We start from the raw sequence: 25776 nt of genomic DNA on the forward strand, positions 1-25776 counted from the left end.
TTGTGGAAGTTGCTAAAAGAAACAGCTTAAAGTGCTACAAAATATGGCTGGAAAAGCAGTGTGTTAATATCTCGAAAAAATACCTGGCTTTGAGTGCCACTAATGCCGCAACGATGTTTCGTCAAGATCACTTTAGTCAAAGAAAACTTAATTTTCCATTTGCAGTGTTATATTTGGGGGTATGGCTCTGTTCTGGGACCTCTTTGCCTTTCCTAGGCCTACACAGAAAGCCTAAGATGGAGAGAGCACGCCTCCTCACCTTTCCATGCACCTATGTGGAAATCCTAAGGCGGAGAAAGCACACCTCCCTGCCCTTCCATGCGCCTACGTGGAAAGCCTATGGCAGGGAGAGCAGCAGCAAAGACCCCCAGGGAAAAGAACAGATCCAGCATCAATGACAAATGAAAAGGAAATGAAAAGGAGGAGCTGGGGTAGAGGACGGTTACAAAGCAGCTTGCAGAGGAAGCCGCAACATTAGGCAGGCCAATGCACTTTAAATAGGGCGCCCTGAAGGAGATTGGCCAAATGGCTGTGTAGAAAGGAATCATGTGATCTATCAGCTGACTCTCTTCCATCAATCAACTGCTCCATCAGTTGATTGGCTGTTTGAGATCAGCAGATGTAGCTGGGATGTGAACTGAGCTTGACATCGTGTCCTGCCTGAACGCTATGCTCAATTTGTTGTTTGCTGGTCTTGAACACTGCTGTCCTGGGTCATAGTCTGGGGTTTGTTGAACCCATCCACCTCTTCCTGTCCACCCTGAGCAGACTTTCATGGTCTTTAAACTAATTCTGTTGCTCTAAGCATCTAATAATGACATGGATGAGTTTACATTGGAGTTGGTGGAAAGTCCAGGGTGCCTGATCCTGACCCTGAGCGATGCCTCTGGCTTCATTACAGTGATGTCTGGGACACTGCCCAGGCTGTGTATGTTGACGCTGTGGGAGTGAGAACAGGCTGCATTAAAGTGATAGTGTCTGGAAAAGATTTAAATCAAATCCTTAGTGCATGTGTTTAGGTAGAAGTAATGTGAGTCCTCCTGGGTTCTTGGTTAAATAGTGAAACTCAACTCAAACTCTTCCACACCTCTTTTATAGAGGGTTTCTATTACCTCACTCTTTATTTCAGTGTTTTGACTACTCTGTAAAGATTCATTTTCAGACTTCTTAAGCTGCTGTCTGTTTAGCATTTGGCCTTCCTCTAGTGCACCATGACAAGAGGCTTTTCAGAAACTCCACAAGGCATTGTGTTTCTTGACGTGTGAGTATCTGTGTGCGTGTGTGTGCGTGTGTGTGTGTGTGTGTGTGTGTGTGTGTGTGTGTGTGTGTGTGTGCATTGCTCTACTACGTGCTTGCCTGTTTACTGTAATCTCTAATCTATAATTAATCATTGTCACTGTCCTAGAATCTGGGCTTTTTGTCTCGCAAATGTGAAAACCTACTCTACAATCTCCCTCTCTCTCCCCCTTCTTTTCCCATGGGGAGTGTCTATTTTAGGAACCTGATGTTCTCTGACAGCTTTCACACATTTCTCCGTGGCATTAACGCTCAGAAAGGCACACACACACACACACATACCCACACATTATAAGAGAAAGCGCGCAACCCTATAAAAAGGACTATTGAGTCTCTCTAACATTAACATTTACAGACAGTCCCCAGGACATGTCAGCTGCACTCGGGTAAATTAGCCTCTGGACATACACAATGAAATACAACACAATACAAAACGATCCTCTAAAAGGCACAGTGCATTACCACACACAATACGTAACATTAGCATACAATACAATATGATGCAGCACAATACAACTCAGCTCAATACGAACCATCACCGTACAATAGAAAAAGATACACTGCATTATGTACATTTCCTCATCCATTTAGTATTGAGTGCAGTCGGGCTGTCTCCGCTAGGGGTCTGCCAGACAAGATGATATGATATCATGTCATAGTTTCTGTCATAACTTGTCAAGTAAGATTATGACCAGCCTCAGACATGATGAGGGAGAATCACATCTGGAGGCTTTTGTACAGTGTGTGTGTTTGTGTGTGTACGGCATTGTGTAAAACCAATAGGAGTGATAGTTCTAAATACTGGCACAAACAGTGAATGCACACATTTGTGCAGTGACACACACACCAAGACAAAGGAGTGGGAATGACACTTAAATGTCAATCTATAGCTCAGGAAGTCAGAGACTAATTACACTCTTCTGCTGACACAAAGACGTTCCGTTGGCTCTTTCTTTGAATCTCCACGGCTACCTGACAGGATACGTGACATGGGCAAAGCCAGAGGGATTATTGCACTCAGTAACACACACACACACACACACACACACACACACATGGAGAACCACATGTTCTGGGGGAAACATTATACAAAGTGGTCCCTGTCACACACACATACGCATTCACCCATGAAGTTTGTTGGCACGATGGGTTATATTCTGTCATTTTGTTCACAGCGGCAGTATAGAGACAACTATGGTGTGTGTGAACACCCCATACAGCATGTGATAATTTGACATTTTAAAGCTAGAGCGTTAGCTCTTCTCTGAGTGTTTTTCCCCTCTTCTCTGAGTCTAAAGTCAGGAGCTATCCTGTTGCTAGATTAAAAACATCTCCAGAGAAAGGAAGCACACTGTCACTGTTCTTCTTTTCAGTTTTTATGCCTCTGTGCTGGCGATAGCTGTGGCCAGTGGTCTGTCTGTCTGTCTGTTTGTCTGTCTGTCTGTCTGTCTGTCTGTCCGTCCCATCCATGTGAACACGATTACTCAAGAATACTCGAGGAAATTAGTGCAAATTTGGCACAAACATTCATTCGGACTCAGTGATGGACTGATTAGATTTTGTTAATCAAAGGTCAAAACTTTAAGGTCAATGTGACCTTGCATCCATCTCATTCCGGTGAATGTGATATCTCAAAGACACAATAAGGTAATTGACCCTTGGCAAAGTTCCGCCCCTGGACGCAAACTGGCCAATCATAACGTAGCATCGGGCAACTCAGACCAGGGTCTGACAACAACACAGCTGTGCTCCATTGACTATAATGCAGTTGTTTCAGATTTCCTTCATTTTCAGGCTGGTTTTGTGGATTTGGAGCTAAATGTTGTGCCTGGGGCACGTCGTGTATTAATGATACTCGTTACCTGGAGAGGTTGGAAAAAGATATACGTTTCTTCCCTGTTCCAAAACCAAAATCAAACCCTGAAAAGTGTAGGGTTAGCTAGCTAGCTACTGAAGACATAGTCTACTAATGCCTACTGCTGTACAGGAACCAGTGAGGGGAAGCAGGGAAACTTTGCTGATATTCAACCAGTTGTGTGTCATCGCAATGTGTGCAGATGGACGTTGTTTGACTTGGTGGTGAAGCCAAACACACTGACACATCACATCAGCACACACTGTGATGCCACACAGCTGGTTCAATATCAGCAAAGTTTCCCTTTATATTCATTGTCTTGTGTGGCGATCAGCAGTGATGTGGTGGTTCACTTTTACACTGTGATCTGTAGCCTATAGTTCGGCTTTAGCTTCTAACTATCTTTGTCTTTTTAACCTGTTGTTGCTGCTGAGTCAGTTTGACATCCTGGATATATCCTTCAAACACAGACTGTAGACCCCTCTGTCTGCTTCTCTCTGGAATCACTGCTTCATTTTTTCCATGATAATTCATGATAATATTTCTTCAGAGAGAGCAGTTAGTTACAGTGTGGGCTCCATGCTTACTCCAACAGCTTGTGGGACCATTACTGTGGGGCAGGGCTTAGCGAAAGGTCACTTTCTTTAGATTTGGCACAAATGTTCATTTGGACTCAACTATGCACTGATTAGAATTTGATGGTCAAGGGTTGAGGTCACTGACACTGTCTCATTCTCATGAACACAATATCTCAAAAGGCTTCTAGGGAGTTGCCTACATTTTGGCACAAACGTCCATTTAGACTCAAAACTGATCAGAATTTGGTGCTTAAAAGTCAAAGGTGAAGGTCACTCTGACATCTAAGTTTTTGGCCTTAACTCAAGAAGTCTAATGCTAATCATTACACAATTTCACACAAATGCCTAATAGGATATAATGATGAAGTGATAGTGTTTTAGATCCCAAAGGTTGAAAGGTCACCTTCACTGTGACATCATGATGTTCTGCAAAAACACCTTTCTGGTCATTATTCAACATCATATCTCAGGAACAGAAGGGAGACATTTGGTTGGATACTGAATTGGTGACACTAGTCTTGGGTGCTCACCTTGAAACTGTGCTGATTGTGTAGATCTTCTGTGCTGTTGGGGAAAGATGCATGTGAAGCATCCATGTTTTAACAGACTTGGCTGTAAACTGTAACTGCAACTTGACTTGTTCGTGGAAAAATACAACCTCAGGCAGTAATTCTACTTTTCTTATGAAAAAAATGTGCCCAACTGAACTGCGTCCCTGTCAATAGACTGTGTTTGTAGCTGTGTCTGTTCATGTGTGCCTCCAATGTGTTCCACTGAATATGAAGGTCATCAGCAAGGGTATCCAGAGTAATTATACATTTTCTCCTCTGCAAGCCAATCAGAGAAGGCCATGCCTGACCCTTGACAGGTTAGAGTTCGCTGCTCTCAGCATGGTCACACAGCAATTAACCTACACATACTGTACAGACTGTCTCGCCTCCTCACTCCCTGTCTCTCTGTCTCGCACACTTTCATGCGCACATGGAAACTGCAGCTGATGCAGATTTGAACTGCATGTCTCCCTCTCCGCTCCTTTTCCATCTGTGCCCTTCTAAATGGGGTCAATTTCATCAAATGGAATATTTTAGCAGAGTCATTTGCACATTGGAGGGAACAGAATCTAATGTAAACTAGTGTGTACAGCAAGTTTCATGCCAACCTTTGTCAAATATTTTTCCTGTGTGCCGTAGAGTCCCTCTTTCTGTGTAAGTCTCTCCCTCTCCCTCACACACACACACACACACACACACACACACACACACACACACACACGCAGAGGCACAATGCATCATCCAGTGTATGATTTTCACCTGTTCTTGCCGACACCTGCCATTTCAGGTTTGCATGCACTGCATTTTTCACACAGCTTCTGAGCAAGGACGCTGCCTCATAACACACACCCCGTCTCTCTCTCTCAGACACACACACACACACACACACACACACACATCTACACACATCAACACACATCATTCATGCTTGAATTCTCTAATATGTGATTGCCGCAAGTCATTAATTATTTGTGCTTCTCTCAAAATCTATTTTCCTGAGCGACAAGGACATACGCTCGCATAGTCTCTTTCTCCTTCTGTCTCTCTCCCTTACATTCATGCACACACACACACGTCTCACACACACACAACATTGAAAGCCAGCTCTATTTTAAACAGTTGTTTCTCAAGTAGCTATCACAGGTCTGACCATTTGAATGTCCCTGCTAATTAAAAAAGTTAGAATGTGACAAATGCATGTCCACCTATACAGTATCACAACTGATTTACAGTTCAAGCATTATACACTAATGCACTCATCAAATACCAATTATTTATATCCATACTTTCCATTAAAGTTAATGCACAGCAGGTAAAATGCTTCACAATGACAGAATCTCTCTCTCACACACACACACACACACACTGAGAGAAAAAAGAAGTGAAGAAAACACAGTTGTGTCTTTTATGGCAGCTTGGCAGTATGAATATTAGATATTACACCGAATCATCATTTTTATTTATTCATTTATCTGCTAAATGTCTGTTTCTTATCGCTGCTAGCAAACCATCTGCTATTTGGAAACAAAATGTTGAATGAAAGCGCAGGAATGCTCAGCACAATAGAACATAATAGAATCACATAGAATGGCAAACAGAAGTACGGTTTTACAGACCTAACAAAAGACAATGAATAATTCTCTTTCTCCATTAAAAGCCCCACATGAGACAGCAAAATGCACGAGAAACTGGTGTGTCTTATCAGTGCTGACAGTATGTATGGTTGTATTTTCTCCAGGGAAGCACAAGACACGGAAACGCAGAAAGGTTCTGAAATACTGAGAATGCCTTTTTTTCCCCTTTTTTTTTGCAATTATAGAGAAATTTAACAAAGCTCTTACATTAACATCACAATACACTTCAATTCAAAGCAAATCCCTGGAAATCATGTTTTTCCCTGAATTACTACATCCACTGGCAACACAGAGATAGACGGGTGGCCAGGCGCGCAGACAAACTAACAGTCAGATAAACAGGCAGGCGGAGATACACATGTATGCACTGTCAGTAAAAAATAAAAGAAACACCGACAAACTGATGAACAAATACATTTTTATACTCAACATATCTCAAGAGGCTTATTCCAAATTCCATGTGGTTAATCTCTTAGTTTGGTTTGTATTCAAACCGCGGTGGCACCAAATAACCACACCACAAGCCGAAAAAGCAGGTCGCCACCATCTGTAAAGTTAACTTTATTGTGGTGTGTTAAAAATCACCATAAAACAGTTTTATGGGCACAAGGAGAGAGATTTCTGCTCTGATATTATCAACGCCAAACTGACAGTTACTCATATAAAACAACCCACATTCTGAACTGATGCTCACATGCATTTTTCATATATTCATATTACTTCATGTATTCTTAAAACCAAAGGTAAATTGCAGAAATGGCAGTTCAAGGCAAAGCCATCATTCTTTGCTCCAGTAACTGCACTGAATTCAGATTTAATAAACTTTGGCTGCCACATTCTAATAAAACATCCTCTATAAGTTTTTAAGTGTTTGAACATTACAACTAAAGTGCTATTAATTGTTAATATGCTGTACAGTTTAAAGTTGTAATACTTAAGTTTTAAGTCCTGGTTAATTAAGTGACACCTGTGGTCACTGTGGTCAGTGCTAAATGCCGTCACCCCGTGTTTCCCAAATTTAAACACATATTATGTAATCCAGCATGAGATGTCCTGTATGAATGAGCAGTATCTTAATCATATACTGTATAAAAGAAATGGATGTAGCCACCGTGATGTCATCCACTCGCTTTTGGATTACTGTTTATAACAACCCATTCTCATCCCAGGTCATCAAATACCGACACATTGTCGCACCCATTATTATTCTTATCTCATGGCAATGCACAGGTCACAAGCTGAGACACACAGTAACACGTGGGTAATGTTGTGAAATGGTTTCAGTAAGGTTTAGGCAACAAAACTACTTTGTAAGGTTTAGAAAAAAGATAATGTTTTGGGTTAAAATAAGTATGATTGTAATGTAGCATTATGTTAATAGATAGATGGGAAATTCAACTGTCCAGTAGCTCATAAAAAAACAACAGCCACACTCCCTCTCACCAACAACAACACAGTGGTATTAAAATAGACATAAACTAAAATAAGTTAATGCATAAATAGAAATAGAAAATTAGATGAAAGTTAATTAGAATTGCACATTCCACAGTCCAGTCCAGTTGTGGCTAAGGTGATGTGTGTAGGTGTTAAACAGTCTTATTGCCGTGGGGACGAAGGATCTCCTGAAACGATATGATCCGACTGCTGCAGCTGCTCCTCTGTCACTCCAGGAGGCTGTGGAGAGGGTGTCTGCTATTGTCCATTATATATAGCTTTCAGTCTGTTCAACATGCCCCTCTCCACCACAGCTCTTAGTGGGTCCAGTCTCCAATCGCTTGCTGTTTTTGTCCGTCAAGCTGCTTCCCCAGCACACTGCAGCGTAGAGAAGTGCACTGGCCACCACCGTTTGATAGAACATGGTCAACATCTCCACATACACACGTGATGGACGTGAGTGCGCAACAAGTGTACAACTCCATGTGGTCTCTGGGATGAAAGTCCAGTTTTGTTTGACCCATCCACCTCCCCTCCCTTCTGCTCTAGGTGGACTTTCTTGCTCTTTATACTATATCAGTTGCTCTCCGTGTCAAGTACTGCCGCAGATGGGTTTACATTGGAGTTGGTGCCTTCAGTGTTGATATCACATGCGCGACAATTGAGGTATGGAATTTACACCCTGGGAATGAGTTTGACATTTTGGCTGTCATCAACTTGCTTATTTGGAGCCTGAAGTGATCATATGAAGACAAGAGGGTGGAGCTGTGGAGCCAGAGCCTGAGGATACTGGCGTGACAACAACTTGGCAATCACAAGGTAGCCAAGCTTTAAAGCATACCCTGCTTTGTCATGTATTGTGCTATAAATGGGAGCATAATTTACAAAATAAATATCATACTGTACTGACAAAGACTTGCAACTAACGACAGACCATAAACTCATTAGGAAAATGCTTATTGAAGTAATAAATCAAGTGAGAAATAAGGTCATTTAGTCACAGACTGGTGGATTCGCCCCTGCTGGTCATTAGAAAGACTGCAGGTTTAAACCCCTCATCTATACTGTTTATAGAGAGTGAACAGTAAACATTAAGGCTGTTATTGTGGGATTAAATTATGCATATTTTTTTGTGAATGTGTGTGTGAAGGCAATTTAAATTGCCTTAAAGTGGGCACCACAAACCAGTAAATACATATACACGCAAGACAGAGAGACAGGCGGAGAGACAACCGCCACGACAGACAAGGCCTCAATTAAACTTTGTAACCATGCTACTGATCTAACAGGCCTGCTGCAGGCTCGTAATTATTTTTCACCAATATGAGTCATTGTGCCATTGTATCCCAGAAGGCAGTACGAAGGGGAATGAGAAACAAATGGCATCCCCCCTTGTTAGGAGAATTTTTCCTCCTTGTTAACTATAGATTTGGTGTGAAAATGTACATAGAAACAATAATTTACCTCATCACCATTAATTACCATACCGCTCATTAAGTTTGTGCATTTCGCATGCTGCCTAGCCGCTCTTACCTCCCCTCACCCTTCCTGCTGTAAAAATACAGAGCAAGGAAATTGCACCTCTGATGAGTATGAGGTTTTCATCCTTATAGAATTAGACTTCTGTGTCAGCTTTTTCCTACCTTGTCAGCTCTTTCACTCGACTGGAGGTAAGGCTGAGGAGATGAGGCGAAAAATTCTTTAGGCCTATTTCAGCCTTATAATGGGCTGCCGATTTCCCTGCAGCCACGGGGGAGGAGCTGCGTGGATGCATGCTATTTGCAGACCACAGCTGTTCGTCAAAGATATGATTATATAGAATGACACAGATACATCAGAGATTTTTATCTCAACACTCACAGCATGGCAAGCAGAATGACTCTGTTCAGTTTCATCTATCTTAGATCACACAAAGAGTGACGTGGAGTGGAAGGGGAGGAAAGAAGAAGTTAGATAAGGCAAAAAGATGGTCGAGGCTTGCTTTCCAAGGAGAGGATAAGACAATCCCATGCAAGCCTTGTCTTTGTGGAGATATTTTCAAAGCGTCACAGTCCCCTGTGTTGTTGAAAAGACTGAATTCTGAAATAAGCAAGGCCACATAATTCGGCAGCGATGTGTGTCGGACGTAAGAAGAAAATCTCTAAATCTGCAGTTTCATGCAGCTCCGCCCCGCCTCTGATTTCTGCTGCTTGGCTTGCCAGATAAGATTCTGAACTTCAAACATGCAGTCAATGCTCATCCTGTTAAAGCAGAGATAGAGGATGAGGCTTTCTGAGTTTGGAGATGTTTCTATATGGTATGTAGGCCTGCTCTGGAGATGGTGATCATGTAACATTGAGTATAAACTAACACACATATACAGTTTATTTCCACTGAGCGAGCAAAGACAATGACACAAGGAAACCCACAGAAATGAAACAAATCCCAGAACACTGAGAAACGCATGTGCACAGACAACATAGGCATATAAACTATAAATGTATCTCATCAGCTCTAAAGCAGCAATTTCATCAAAGACAAACATCTGCAGAAATAGGTTACACTTTCATCCAAACTGTTTCTGATTCTCCTTAAACCTGTTCTAAGTGTTTCATAATGAACATCCCAGGCGTGTCTGTCTGGAAAGCTGGTAATGGAATATTTATAGAATATTTCTGGGAATACTTGTGGGAAACTGTGTTTCTAACAAGCTTCTTTGTTCTACTGAGGCACAATTTCAGCATTCCTAAGTTGCATCTCTCCTTTTGTCTCTCTTTCTGTGTCCCACTCTCTCTTCTATTCTCTCTGTTTCTGTCTTCGTGTCTCATTGTATATACAGTATCTATCACTGTGCCTTCCTACCTTTCCCTCTGTCTGCTTTTTCAACAACCTCAAAACACGAGCTCAGCCAGAACCTCAATCTGAACCTCATACCTAATGCATCACAGTAGTAGCCATCATATAACAGAAATCCCTCAGAACTCATCTATCCTTCAGGCTTTTCCTTGTCCATTGTAGCAGCATGGAACTACATACAATAAGCTCGCTGTAACTCTAAACTGTCTTTAGTAACTGTGCCTCATATCATTCGTGTGCCTTCTGACAGCTGGAAGCAGCTGGAAACTTCCAAATAATCCCCCTTCGGGAATTGAACCTCAGCACCACAGCGGCTCGCTCTTTCTTGCAGTGCATGCAGCGCTGTGTTGTCAGTGAGAGTTGCAGATGAGATTTTTTTTTTTTTTTGTCAGGTAAACTTGCAGAGTAAATATTTAATGGACACCATTGCAACATTGCATGTTCTTTTCAGTAACGCACTGCAGGCTGATCCAACACAACACTGACAAAATTTGAGCCCAGTTTCTAACGTGTGCTGTAATATGCAACTCTACCCTGACATTTATAAAGTGATGTTTCAGCATGTGTTTGATGTAAACATGTCCCAGAGCGAATCGTTGTTAAATGTCGCAAGATGTTTTCGGATAAGCACAAAACACTCACATGCTTTCAAATTCTCTCTGGACTTGAAACCCTCAAGGACTCCGGTCTTGATGAGGTGTGTATGTATAAGTGTGTGTGCATGAGTGTGTTTTCGGACTAATTTTGGATGATAGCTGATTAGGGACAGCTTGTCCAACAGGAGAACTAGTAAATGTTTTCTTCTGAATTTATCCCCCTCAGGCAACACCTTGTCCCAGTGCACCGCCCTCAACAAGCTCCACCAATCAAAGTTTGTTTGACTCAGATTATGGCCACATTTGGGGTTTGACATTTACCGCCCTCACCAAAGAAACAGCAATAAAGTCCCTCTGTTTATTACAACCACTACTTACGTTTATTGTCAGGTGGTGACATCAGTTGGCTTTAGTAATTATGAGGGAAGCCAAGGAGCAAGTCAGGTGACGAAGCATAAAGACTGACAATGTAAGCGTGGGGTGAGGTTAAGGTGAACAGATAGTCAAACAAACACAGGACTTTCACCCAGAAGACCGCTGTTTGTGTCCCATGTGAAACCAAAAGTCAACACTGAAATATTTTCAGTTTGTATCGTACTTAACTGACATCGTATATGCCACATACTAACATCACTTAAAAGAATACTTCACCCGCAGACTTAACATTTGTATATCAGTGACTCTCTGCTTGTTACCCTGAATTCAGAAAGAATACTTTGTTTTTCTTGCATACCTCCACAGTGAGCGGAGAATCCGAAAAAGCTGACATTCCTCATAAACTGAAGTAAGCAGGGACCAAATTACACAACAGCAAAACTATATCAAAACACCCTTTTATGAACTCTCACACAATTCGGGCAGTATAATCCAAGTCTCATTTATCCAGTCAAGTTTTCTTCCCGATTTCAACATAACATGCCGTGAGTTATGATATACAAATATTGATCTTGCAGGTGGAGCACTCTTTTAACTTACGTAACAAATAATTAACTACCCAGTTTTGATACCTAAACCTGACCACAAACTTTTGGTACATGATTGCGATTGCTTCACAAAGTTTAATCAAGTGTTAAAAATGTGACCATTAGTTTGTGTGTCTGTCGCTGGTACTCTCCAATGGCCATTTATATCACAGTCGGCTTCTCTCCCTCACCTGCTCCTGGTAAATTTCTATTTACCTGCGCTCTGACTGCCAGCCACACCCATCTCATCAAGGCAACTCTGCTCACCTGCTCAACTCAGCCTGCCACCTCATCAGCCCAACTCCACTCACCTGCTTTCAATCACTGACTGGCTCAGTATAAAGACTCCTGCTCTCCACACACTCACTGCCAGATTGTTCTTTGACGTCATGCGAGACCATTCCAGTATTCGCTTTTGGCTTGATTTCCCGGTTCTGACCCTGCTTGTTCCTGACCTGCTCCCGTTGTCTCTGCCCTGGTAATTACCTCAGTCTTCTGTCTGTGACTCTGATTCCTGCCTGCCCCCTTCCTGGTTCCCGTCTGCTCGGCTCTGTGGCTGCATGGTGCAACACCAGTCCTGCATCCCTTGTTCAGTTCTCAGCAATAAAAGTCATTACCAACTGTCTGCCTGCCTCTGAGTGCTGCATTTGGGTACAGTCTCACCCCGTGACAATTTATGTCCGGGAGTCATTGGCATACCAACTTTTCTGTCTTTTAGGTATGTGGGAAATGTCATGAAAGCTGCTTTAATATTGTTTATCAGCATTAGCTCAAATGCCTATATGTAATGTGAAAGGGCTCAACAGAGGGTTATCACCAGATACTGCAGGGTCATTTAACAGTAGGGGACATTTTAACGCCTTTTAACTTGTTTTGGTTTTGTTGCCCCAAAGTTTTCTATTTTGGTTTAGACTATCCATCCACTGTTGTAACCAGGCATTGAAGGGAGCTTTTTATTTTATTTTATGTTATCCTGAAAACCCACTTCTAGCACCAAGTGGTACCCAAAGTCATCATCCAGCTGCTGAGTACAGTGAAGCATATAGCTGATAAAGACCCAGATATTTCCTTTGGGAATTGGTGAAGGGCAAAACAAAGCTGAAGGAGAGTGAATATTAAGCTTGCATTTGTTGTATCTTTACATTTTCACCATAACTTTATATGGTAACAATATAGAAATTTAGAGCTTGTCGTGCTCCCTAAGTGCTCAAAAATCAGATTTATGTAAGTTTAAAAATGTCACTATTTGTTGCTATTTATAGCTGTCACTTTTTTAGCAGCAGACATTTAGTGTATCCGCATTCTGTAAACTTTTAATTGTTACTGGCAAAGTCTGGCAAGGGATTCAAATTGCATACTTGTGCACAAGGGATTTACAGGAAGAGATGCAAGCACATACTGGATGTGACGCAAAAGCGGGTGTCAGAGGACATTGTTGACTGTCTCCTGTTGTCTTCTTCAATTAAATCAATGTGAGGAATGAATCCTGTCAGCCAACACTTTGTTTTGGTGCACTGAAGTTGCGTCTTTGACAGATGAGCCTCTCAAGGTGTGTTTGCTGCTCCCAGTGGTTGGCACATGCGTCAATTCATGTCACTCTGGAACCTGTATTATTAAAACTCACTTGTTGTTACTGCCAATAACAACAGGTGTCGTTACATCAAACATGACTTAGTTGGAGCAAGCCACCAGTGAAGGGACAAGTGTCCTTAACGGTGTTCAACCTGTGTGTTTCTGTGTGTGGAGGAGAGGGAGGTTTGGTAACCTTGAGGCCAAAGAGGCTTCTTTTAGTTTACCCTGTACTATTAAACAGGCAGACAGTGGAAATCATTACAGCCAGCTTCACTTGAATTGACTCAATGAATTCAATAGTTGTTAATTTAGAGACAGATTGGAAAAGAGAGGTGAGGGAGCACTAGGGGATGGAGTGAGGGAGCATAGAGAGCAAACAAAGAAATAAAAAGGCAGGCACTGTAGGAGAGAGAGTGACTTCTAGGCAGAGAGAGAGAGGGAAGAGGAGAAGAAAAGAGAGATGTCCCGCAGGCAGAGCAAGTAAATGAGTCATCGGAGTGGATCTGCTATCAGGTCTATTCTAACAGTGCTACAAGTGAATGGATGCCTTAAAGGTTAGGCATAAAATGATTTCTCATTTTGCTGCGATATCCCCCAAGGTAGACATTAATGCTTTAGTTATGGACTTGACTGTAAAAGCTCCTGGGGTAACGTGCTGCTTGTCTGCCATAAATATCACTGGCTATCTATATGCACATTGTGATTTCAATGAGGCTGCTTTTATGGTGAGGTGCGTATTTTTGTGCAAATAGTCAGTAAAGTTGATGTGATGCTGTGTGTCATTTCTAAAGCCAGGTAGTCACCCGGTCTGCAGAGCCAACTCCCCAGGTGGTGGGGATCACAGCTGAGACTCTATTCAGCTCATTCTGACCCATTTCAGCACACACGCATACATGCACACACACACACACACACACACACAATGAGCACTTTCAAGCAAAGCCGTGCATTCATACAAAGTAAAGCAGCCACACACAGAACACTTACATATGTGCCAGGCTTCATTTCTGCTCTGTTGAGTCTGTTCGTGTCACAACTTTGCAGATGTTTTAGCCATGGGGACATGAACACTAAATTTGCACAAATTCTCAGTCGTTTGGTTGGAACAGTGGGTTTTGAAATGATAATGAATCTGTGGGCCAGGATCTCCCACATGGCACCATGTCTAGTGTGGAAACAGAAGAAACAGAATAAGGCAGCCCTGGAAAGCAGCAGAATAAGATTTTTTTTTTTCTGTCAAATGTGAAAGTCAAATTCTGGCTGAACTAGATACCGCCTTTAAAGAGGCCTATGTTTCTAAAAAGTGATAAAATGTTAAAAAGTGTGAATGTGAGGTTATAGTTACATCCGCAGAGCACAGACGGTTCCCCATATGAGCGATATACAGTTTAAAGTCCTGCCGTATCAATCAATCTCTGGAATGCACATGCAGTAATAAAAAGAAAGTAATACACTCACATATTGTTGAGTGGAGCGATGACGACTCACAGTGACAAATACAGAATCATATGGCATGACGCATGCTCACACGCTCCTATAAATGTGATTCTAGGTGTAATAAACAAATAAATAAATTCACCCTGACCTCCCACACAAACACACACCTACTCTTACAATGATCAGAATCCCATGTTGTTGTGCACGCTCAAAGGTCAGATTCCACAGCAATATAACTACACAGCTGGGAACAGTGACCAAGCAAACTCAGAGTGTGAACATGATGGAGGCAAATGGCGCACCGGAGATGATGAAGCCTGAGAGTGTGTCACTGCATCCTCTGGGCGCAGCAGCTGCCCCTGCGCCGGAGATGCTGTGTATCTTTGGGACGGGGGACTTGGGGCGCTCTCTGGGCCTGCGTCTGCTCCAGTCCGGCTACAGGGTGGTGTACGGCAGCCGCAGACCTCACAGCTGTGGCCCCTTGCCTCAGGGAGCTCAGGTACAACACATGGCATGACACAGCACTTTCAGTCTGTCAAAATGTACAAAAAGGTGTGTGTATGCAGCTCAGACACGTTTGTGTGGTTTTCTTTTTTAACAGGTGATGAGTCATGTAGCAGCAGCCCAATCAGCCAGTCTGATCTTTGTTTGTGTTCACAGAGAACACTATGAATTCCTGGAGACAATGGCACCACATCTTGCAGGAAAGGTAACTAAGAGTCAATGTCAGAATCTGTAACAATAAGGCACACATAATCCTTGGCATTTAACAGGGAACAAATCAGGATGTATTAGCTATTTAAATTAGGACACTATACTAGAATATATTTCCTCCACATCTGTGAATCTGCAAATTGACAATCTACATATGCTCCCAGTAACCTCTGAATCAGGTGATAAGTGGCATGTCAACAATAATTAACCAGCACTGTGTTATTACGTACATATCAGTTGTTATTTTAGTGCCCACTTGTTTAATAAGTTATAAAACTGAAGTAAGTGTAAGGTAATCATGGAGTGATAATGATGCTCTCTGAGTAATGACGCACAGTAATGAACTATGGGCAGAAAAATAGTTACTAATATGTATGCAGTATAATAAAGAAGCACTAAAACATTTTTGGTTAGGTGTTATCACCTGATACAGATCAAGTAAGTCAGTGATCCTTAAAACGTTTACTGTTGAATTGTCACAGCAAAGAATAATTACATTCTGTCAGACTCTTTCATCTAATTAATCTTTAGAGGTCTGAGGAGGTGCAAGTATCCAGTTTAATATTTGATATATATTGATATTTGTAATTTAATTCGAACATGTAAATAAAAGACATGAATACAAACAAGCAGACGGACAGAAAGAAAGTAATATTTACAAATTAAGAAGAGCATAATTTAAAAGTAATTGTCAGTGTATAGTTGTTTTGATCTGCACATCCCAAAAGGGAGTGGGTTTTATTACCATTTAACTTTGCCACACAAAAATAACTCATGTAAATATATAATATTAATTACCAAATATCTGTCTTACAAAATATAAACCTGTCTTAGTATACTATATATTTATCCATGACTTCCAAATATAGTCATCTTGAGAGCCCTCAAAATTATCCTGTGATGCTTTCAAAGGGTCCCGACCACCAGGTTTGGAACCAAGTGATCAGTATGCAGATTTATAGTCAGGGACTAACGTGTTGAATCTAACATTATATTTTCTCTCAGGTAAATTATCATTAGCCACGATTTAATCCATGATTCAGAGTTTCTGAAACTTGTTAGCTATTAATTAATGTTCATTTCATTTCAGCTTTATTCTTTACACATTCCTCAGTAACTGTTCTGGTTTCTGTGTACCGCATTGCAACATATAGTATTACATGAGACTCTTTACACAGCCAGTCTTTGGGCTGTTAGCTGTAAATAGATTACATGGATTACACTTCGCTCCTTGATCGTCATAAAATGAGCACCAGCTTTACGTTGTTTTTACTTTAAATACATCTTGAACGCAGAATGAAGGGGTTAAACACAAAGAATGTAGCTCAAGAGACGATCAATAAAACTTTATACACAGCCACATACTCAGATTTAATGAACCCAATCACCAGAATGAATTTTGGCATTAAATGTTTCTGCAAACCACTGATAGGCCTGTGTTATATTTGTGCATTTCATGCATAACTTTACATTTCAATTGTCATTTTATGCTGTTACAACACTGTGGTTAGGTTTAAGCACTTGGTTAGGGTTAGAAAACATCAGGTTTTGGCTTAAAATATCGGGTTTGGTCACCACAAACATGGCTGAAAATCTCCTGACCTGTTGTTACAAAATTCCTTTTTTGGATGTTTGTTGGTCTCAGACGGTGATCTGTCTGCTGTCTGCTGCTTGGCAGCCATCCCGCCATCCACCATCCATCTCCTCTTGATGAGATACTCGGCTCATATACATGTAATCTGAACGTCACTTTAGAAATGTTAATAAGATGGTTTGCAAAAATGTTCAATGCCATTGTTTTATTCTGGCGACTGGGCTGATTTCATGACGTGCTTTACATGTGAATACCAAGATTTAAACATTTCATCACTACAAAAAAACAAAAAAAAACAAAAAGAAAACGGTATTCAGAGGTGGAAAAATGAAATAGAGTAAATATAATTCAATAAAAATCAAAATATTAGTAAATGGCAAATGGACTTGCACTTGTATAGGGCCTTTCTATTCTAGTGATTTCCAGCTACGAGTACCATTCACCCATTCACACAGACACTGCTATAGCTGTGGCTGAGGCTACTACGCAAGGTGCCAGCTGCTACTCAGTTTTAAAACATTCACAGGCACTCACACACCGATGGCATAGCCTTCAGGAGCAATTTGGGGTTCAGTATCTCGCCCAAGGGTACTATGATATGTGGACTGGAGGAGGAGGGATTGAACCGGCAATCTTCAGATTAGTAGACGACCCCTTCTTCCTCCTGAGCCAAAGCTGAAAAAAAAAAAAAAAGCAGATGAGGCATACTTGAACTGTAAAATGAATCAAAATAGAAAAAAACATATTTGTAATGTACTCCATTTTACTCCATTACACAAAAAAGTATTGTGATTACAGCAACAGTGTAGTTTGCAAGGTATTACTCTTGTCACTGCGCGATCAGCATTTTCTAGACTCATAAAGGGGGATAATCAGCTCTGTTCACATCTTTATCATAATTTCTGAATAACTCAGCTCTATCTTTATTGTATAGGAATATGTATGAGACAAGATAAGAGTTAATTAAACTGATTAAACTCCTTTTTTCTTTTGTTTCCTCCACTCGATGGGTTGATTACGGTCTGATTACAAGGTGCTGGTGGACCTCAGTAACAACCTGAAGAAAGACATGTACCCAGAAACCAACGCCGCCTACCTGCAGAGGTAACAGATTCCTGTGAGAGTGTGGAGAAGGAATGCAGGATGTCTCACTGATAAATATACTGTGCATGTAAACACTTCCATCCTCGTGAATATAATGTTTTATTCCAGTCATGATCTGATAATAAAAAAAAAAAACGAAGCTAACTTTTCATTTCTGGGTTTAATGTCAACAATCATTCTGCAACAGTAGGTGCCACTTTTTTTTCAAATGCTGGCTGTCTTTTTGGGAAAGTGCTCCTAAAACCCACTTAGAGCATGAGACATCAAAACTCTCAACTGAATCCAAAAGAAATGACAAAAAATTGCGGGGTTGCAGCTCCCTTGGCAGGATGGCCTGCTGTGTGTCTATTCAGTTCAAGTGGAAACATTGATTCTCACCATTCTGTGGCCCTTCTTTCCTTGTCTGTGTATTTGTAGATAGAAACAAAAGCAACTTAAGTCCTTGCTGTGTGTTCCTCAGACTGGTCCCTGGAGCTGCTGTGGTGAAAGGCTTTAACACACTGTCTGCCTGGGCCCTGCAGAATGGACTTCTGGCAGGAAAACAGGTGAGAGAGGAGTGGAAGTCAGGAATCTGTTAAAAGATGTCAGTGGGATCAAGACGAAACAGAGCCAGGAAGCTTCTGGGCCTTAAGGAGGGCTTTGGTTGACTGGAGTAAAGATACAAAGACAGAGCAGAAACAGGAGGGGAGATTACCAACTTGAGCTTTTCGTGATGAGACATATTTGACTTCAAACCAGGCAACAATAACAGCTTTCAACATTTCCTGGAATACAATGGGATAAGTGGCTCTCAGACTTGTTAATAATAGGATATGAACGCTTCACCATGCACCACGCAGAATTTAGGAAGGGAATTGATTTCATTTGTGTTGCTGTGGATGATTGATTTTGCCGTCTTTCCATAACAACGCACGAGGAAACGAGGACAGTGCTTGTATAAACACACAAACAAACAAACACGCTTAATGATGTTACAAAGTTGAAAGACCACTGTTTATTGCAGCTTCCGTTTCACAGCTACAAAGAGAAACACAAACATGTTGGAACCTCTGGAGACCAAACCTGAATCTGCCTCGAATCCTCTTCAACACAAACAACCGCCCCATACACACACACACACATACACACACACACTGATACCACTGCAGTGCTCTATTTTCTTTGAAAACAGGTAGCTGTGAGAGAACAGGAGTGTTTGAACGTGTGTGTCTTTATCAGTGCATGTGTAGGTACAGTATATATTCACACGCACATGCTTGTAAGTGTGCGCTATTCCTCGGCCGGCAATTTGATTAGATCCACAGCGGGGCTGTGGCTCTGTCACATTTACATTCAGATGGAGATTTAGTCTGTCGGCCGTCCCCTGCTGTTACTGGTGCAGTAATGTAGGGAGACATGGCTGGCTGCCCGGTCCACTTATACACACACCTGGGGGAAAACTGCTCAATCCCACTGACTCCACTATATGCCTGTCAAACTGCTCCCTCTCTTTCTCTCTCTAGCGCTCACTTGCTTTCTCAGTCTCTCTCTTTGTATGATTCATTTTTTTCCCCTTTTACAAACAACTTAATCGTCTTATCACAGAGCTGTGAGTGTGTTAATAACCTTCAGCACAGTGAAGATCTAGAAATGGGATTACATATTGAGCAGCATATAGTATGCATGTGTCTTTACACAGTCACACACACTTCCAGGGGCTTCATCTCAAGATTACTGAAACAGCACAGTGGTGATCAACAGAAGAAGCGTAATTCTGTAGACAGACGCTGTAGGTACACTCGGTGCAGTCATGCGCTTTATATTGCAAACAGGGCTGGTGAGTCATCTCACAATAAGCATAGAGTAATTATTAGCAACTAAAAAACAAAAGCTGAGCAGAATGCAGCAAGAGGAAAACATTTCTATTTCTATTGTTATTCTGAGGCATTTTGGTAGAAAACATGCGCTTGTTTTTTGAAATTACTGACTGATGATTTTTATAATTGCAAAGATATAATAAGACCCACTCGCACATGCCGAAACTTTTCATATTCTTTCTTCTGGAGGCCTATAGTTTTGAGATGCAGTGCAGCCAGTGGATATCCGGGTCAAGACTTCCTCTTCTGTGAGCTGCTCATTGTTTACAGCTTTGATTGGCAACTTGAGACCATAGACTGTGTATAAAGATGGACGACATGTCTCCACTTCCTCCCACTGTAGAAGAATTATGCCAAAATATCCCAGGTACAGGCGCTGCTATCTCACCCCGGTGAAGTAATATGAAGCCATAGTCTGCACAGCAGAGTTACAGAATCGAGTTCCTGCCCATACACCCCATCTGGCCCAATCGTGAGCAGTACTTTTGAATGCAAGCACAATGACTGCCACACAAAGCTGTCAGTCATGATGTCACACCCCATTTTACTGCATCAAATGACCAATTAAAACCAAATGTATCCAAAAAAAAAAGAAAAAAGAAACCAGAAACAATCTTTGGGAAAAATGTATTTAACATTAATTAATTCATTTTCTGTAACCACTTATCCTGTTAGGGGTTGCAGGTGTGCTGGAGCCTATCCCAGCTGACTTTGGGTCAGGTTGCCAGACTATCACAGGGCTGACACATAGAGACAGACAACATTCACACTCACATTCACACCTACGGCCAATTTAGAGTCACCAATTAACCTGCATGTCACTGGGCTGTGGGAAATGAATGAATGAATGAATGAATGAATGTATGGATCCAGTGGGCTTGGGGCTGAGCAGCACAGACAGTGTTAATAAGTTGAAACATTATGAGAGATGGACTAACTTGTTGGTCTTGGTCATTTCATGGTATTTGTTCACAACAAAAAAAACAGAACATCACCAGCCTTACTTTTGAAACAACCCATGACTATAGCAGCCCTTTTAAAAAAAACCAAAAAAAACCCACTGCTTCATGCTCCAGGTGTACCTGTGTGGGAACAGTGCAGAAGCAAAGCGGGCAGTAGCAGAGATGGCCACTAAGCTGGGCCTCACTGTTCTGGATAAAGGGTCTCTTGCTGCAGCCGGAGAGCTGGAGGACTTCCCCCTACGGCTGTTCCAAGAGTGGAGGCTGCCGCTATGTGTGGCCGTTGGCCTCACTGCCTTCTTCTTCTTCTATCTCCTCATCAGAGATGTCATCTACGGGTATGTTGAACAGGGGAAAGACATCTCCTTCAGGATCCCGGTGTCCCTGGGCAACAAGGTAAAGACGTGTCCCCCTTTGGTCTAGTGTCCTCTCTCGATGGTGTTTCGTGGTCACTTTAAAGGATTCTTTGTTTATCGCCCACTTTTCAGGTGTTTCCCATTGTGTCTCTCATCATGTTGTCGCTGTGTTACCTGCCTGGTGTCATAGCTGCCTTCTTACAGCTCTACAGAGGAACCAAGTACAGGTCAGACATCAAAAATGTCCACTACCTGTGCAATTTGGTGTAAAAGGTGTATCATTTTTGGAGGCCCAGCTCGTATTTGCATGTTCTAGGCGTTTCCCTGATTGGCTGGACCGCTGGATGCTGTGCAGGAAGCAGATGGGTCTGATTGCACTGGGCTATGCTTTTCTCCATGCCATCTATACATTCATCACTCCTACCCGCTATGCTGTCAGACACAAGCTCATCACGCTTGTGGTAGATGAGGTATTGTACAGCAGACTGGTTCAAGCCTTGCAGTGTTTCTACAATCCTGCACATAGAGAATCATGACACAAAGCTAACCTTTTTTTTTTTTTTTTTTTTTACAACACTGTCTTTCTCTCTGTGTCTTTCTTAGATGAAGAACAATAAAACCACTCCGTTTTACTTTGATAACACCGAGGCATGGGCACAGGACTCATTCTACGTGCTGGGAATCCTGGGCTTCTTTCTTTATGTCCTGCTAGGACTAACATCCCTGCCCTCTGTGGGAGGCTCTCTCAGCTGGAGAGAGTTCAGCTTCATTCAGGTCAGAGCGCAGCTGGAAATGTACAGTCCTTTATGTGCATGTGCTAGACTTACAGTGTGTGTGTTTGTGTGTGTGTGTGTGTGTGTGTGTGTGTGTGTGTGTGTGTGTTTGAGTTCACCCTAAGGCCTACAGACGTTATCAGTCATGTGCTTACTATCAGTAAAAAACGTCTTTTAGGGCCGTGGTAATCTATATTTGGAGTTTCCAAGTTTTCATCCGAGTTATTAAAGTGTTGTAGAAGCAATATGTCACTGGCAGTCATATCCCCGGAGCCTAGTTAGCTAACTGCCTAACACAGGCACACAGAGTGAAAGCCTGGCTGACTCCAGCCCAGGATCTTAAATGTTAAGTTATTCATTAAATAGAATTATGATACCTGGTATAATCCGCAGGGAGGAGATTGTTAATACAGGTCACAGGTCCATTTGAGTAAAGGTCAGATCCATAGGTAGACCTCAAGCAGGGAATGAGACTCCACGATAGAGGTCTAGGTCAAGATAAGCCGTATGATCTGGCGAGGAGACTTGTGGAAAAACATATAATTACAGGTATCAATTTACATAAACTGTTTTATTTCAGGGGTTGTCAACAGAGGCATGAAAATTATTGAATGTTAACGCGCACAGAAGAAGGATTTGCTGTTCTAAATGGGTTAAATAAGATCCCTGATTATCATTATAGGGGCAGCGTTCATTACTGCACTACATTAATATGAATGTTTCCTCATTGTGCTGTTTACTCTAAGTCACTGTGGATGAAAATATCGGCAGCCAAATGCTAAAAATGTAAATGAAAGCACATTATCCAAGTAATTAACAATAACCAAGCCTCAAAGGCCACTGGTGCTACAAAACCAATTACTCTGGAACGGCTGTGAAACAATTTGAATTTTTAGCTTATTGTAACACTTGTGGGCTCCACAAGCAAAGAAAAGAGTCAGACATTCATCTGTCAGAAAAATACCACTGAAAGGCTCAGCGTGTGACAGCTTTCTATAAATAGTATCAGTTGTATTGGATTTTTAATTTAACCAATTTCTGTAAGAAAAACAGATGTTAGCAAGTAATAATGTTATTTATGTATATCAGTCAGTACGTCATGGCAGAGTGAAACTCTTGAAGGAACAGTGTAATGTTGTAGAAAAAAATGCTTATTTGCTTTCTTGAGGGTTAAGAACTTTCACGCTGAAATTGTTGCACATTTCAAAATAAATACGAGTTCACGTTGGGTCAATCTTGTTTCCTCACCAACTCAAAAACTTTCCGCTGCCATTAACGTTTTCAGAACAGGTTAAGTTTTCTGCGTTGTTAGTCCAAGAGGCAGTAAAGAAAATGTGGCGTAACCTGTGGGACAAAAAACATCCGCCACATGAGAGAGGAACAGGGCAGAAGTGGATAGGTAGCCAGCAAGAAAAATAAGTGGAATTATATGAGAGCTGTGTCCTCCTTGAAATCTTCCACAAAACAAAGAGAAGGTAGCGTTAGCCGGGTCCATGTCATTGGTTCGACAGCCCATTGGTTCGACATCCCATTAGTCCGACTGTCCGCGGTGCTGAACGGCCGTGACCGGCTTGAGGCGGAGCAGGCTCACGGCTTATGTGTTTGTCACTTTCTTTTTCATTTTAACCCACACCATGATCTTTTCCTGACCCTAACCAAGTGGTTTTTGTGCCTAAACCTAACCAGACCTTAACCACAGGGCATCATGATGATTTCGGAACAATGAGTTTAATATGGTCGGAACAATGGGATGTCGAACCAATGGGCAGTCGAACCAATGGGCAGTTCCTGCGTTAGCCTATCCAGAAATACACAACAGCAGTGAGTGCAATTTAATCGCTGCACAGCTCAGGTAGCCGCTGCGCCACATGCTCGATGCAGGCAGAGAGTGGTGACAGTCGGGAGTGTACCTCCAGTGGAGAGAAGCAAGGGTGCAAAAGTGTCTTTCCATTTTTTCTTGTACTGCAAATTTTCACAATGAATAAAATACACTGGACTCAGTATGCAGTTCTGTGCTTAACAATTTTTATTAAATGACGGATGCACAACACATAAGAAAATACGGACTAGATGAGAAGATTAATATCTATGGATGCTCCTTAAATATGGAGCTGGTTAGCTTAGCTTAGCATTAAGACTGACAACTGGAGAAAACAACTAACCTGGACACAAAATATACCTACTGTACCAGCTCCTCTAAAGCTCACTAATTAACTTATATCTGTTGTCTGTATGAAAACCACAGACAAGAAAATAGATAAGCGTATTTCCTTAAAGGACCAGCGTGTAGGATTTAGAGGCATCTATCGACAGAAATGGTATATAATAGCTTATTTATAGCTAGGTTGTTTATTAGTGTATAATCACCTGAAAATAAGAATTGTTGTGTTTTTGTTATTTAACAATGAGCCATTTATAGTCTGCGATGTTGTTCTACGCCACAGACAAATAGGTAGGGCCGTTCATGTTTTCGTATCAGCCACTGCGGTTCTCCTACATGCTTGGCACACGGTCGAAGTTTCACTTGGTTGCAGTCTGTAACCTTACCACTAGATGTCACTATATGCTACACACTGGACCTTTAAATATCTTCCTATTCTTTAAATATTTCCATTATATGTGATGTGTTCTTTTTTCTCAGTCTAAACTGGGCCACCTGACCCTGATCATATGCACGACACATGGCTACATTTACGGCTGGAACAAATTCCTTCGTCCCTCTACCTACAAATGGTACACTCCACCTGGCTACATGCTCTGTCTGATTGTGCCTTCTGTGGTGCTGGTGCTCAAGGCGTTGATCCTTCTCCCCTGCGTGGATCGAAGCCTAACCCGCATTCGTCAAGGCTGGGAGAGGACCCAGCCGAAGGAGGAGATGGGTAAGGCCACCAACCTGTGAACTCTGACCTCTGAAGTCATCAGGGTTGCTGATTATTGAGTTTCACTCATTATTGTTGTGGGGGGGGGGGACACATTTGTAATTTGTATACAGTCATAACGTTGGCAAATGATTTACAATATGTTTTCATTTAGCAAATAAAGCACAAGCTATTAATTTTCTGAAGTGTCATCTGTTTGGAAAACATGTCTTTATATTAAAGTTGGTATGTAGAATGAGTTATACTTCAGAAAACATAATTTTGTCCATGCTCAGTTGGTGTGTGATTGTGTCCTTTGATCAGTCGGCACTGCCTACTCTCAATTGTGCAATAGCCAAACAAAACAAAACAAAAAAGTATAGTTTATTTCAGCCAAATGGACAGGTCTCCGTGGATATAAATGTTTTAATGTCTATTTCCTTTGAGCTTTGACAAAAAAAAAAAAAAACAGATTTTGCTTTCTCACAGAATGTGGTAAAAAATAGATTGATATCCCCCGCTGACATCCATTGTTTTGATAAACATAGGCAACAGTTTCCGCTTCCCTCTCTCCTCTCCCTTCAAGTTGTGCAATTGTATCCCTGAGGTCGCTCTCTTTTCAGGATGTTATTGATCTCCCTGTTTTCTAACACAAATACTGCGCTGCCCAAACCTGCCTGCCTCTTAAGGGCGTGCAAATGTGTATACTAACACACTGCAAATGCACATACACAGTGCAAAGGAGAGTAAGGTTAAGCTAATTATATTACCACCTGCAGAGTCGACACACATGCACACATAGGTGCACGTAT

General features: G+C 41.7%; 1 protein-coding gene across 1 annotated transcript; it reads left to right on the top strand.

The window, feature by feature from the left end:
- Positions 1–15060: 15060 nt before the first annotated feature.
- On the top strand, positions 15061–25094 carry steap4 (STEAP family member 4). Its single transcript, XM_050047757.1, has 9 exons — positions 15061–15249; positions 15352–15459; positions 18092–18162; positions 18623–18707; positions 21095–21373; positions 21466–21560; positions 21650–21803; positions 21937–22107; positions 24748–25094. Exons 1-9 carry the CDS (start codon positions 15061–15063, stop codon positions 25003–25005), a joined length of 1410 nt encoding a protein of 469 aa, XP_049903714.1. The 3' UTR covers positions 25006–25094.
- The last annotated feature ends 682 nt before the right edge of the window (positions 25095–25776 follow it).

This window comes from Epinephelus moara, chromosome 6 (assembly GCF_006386435.1).
Source record: "Epinephelus moara isolate mb chromosome 6, YSFRI_EMoa_1.0, whole genome shotgun sequence".
In the NCBI taxonomy this organism is placed as follows: domain Eukaryota; kingdom Metazoa; phylum Chordata; class Actinopteri; order Perciformes; family Serranidae; genus Epinephelus; species Epinephelus moara.

What these genes read in the sequence shown, in the direction of transcription:
- steap4 (XM_050047757.1), top strand. Translation starts at nt 15,061, where the DNA reads ATGAAGCCTGAGAGTGTGTCACTGCATCCTCTGGGCGCAGCAGCTGCC. An exon ending in CGGTGTCCCTGGGCAACAAG is followed by an intron (nt 21,374 to 21,465) that starts GTAAAGACGTGT and finishes CCCACTTTTCAG; the next exon opens with GTGTTTCCCATTGTGTCTCT. An exon ending in TACAGAGGAACCAAGTACAG is followed by an intron (nt 21,561 to 21,649) that starts GTCAGACATCAA and finishes TGCATGTTCTAG; the next exon opens with GCGTTTCCCTGATTGGCTGG.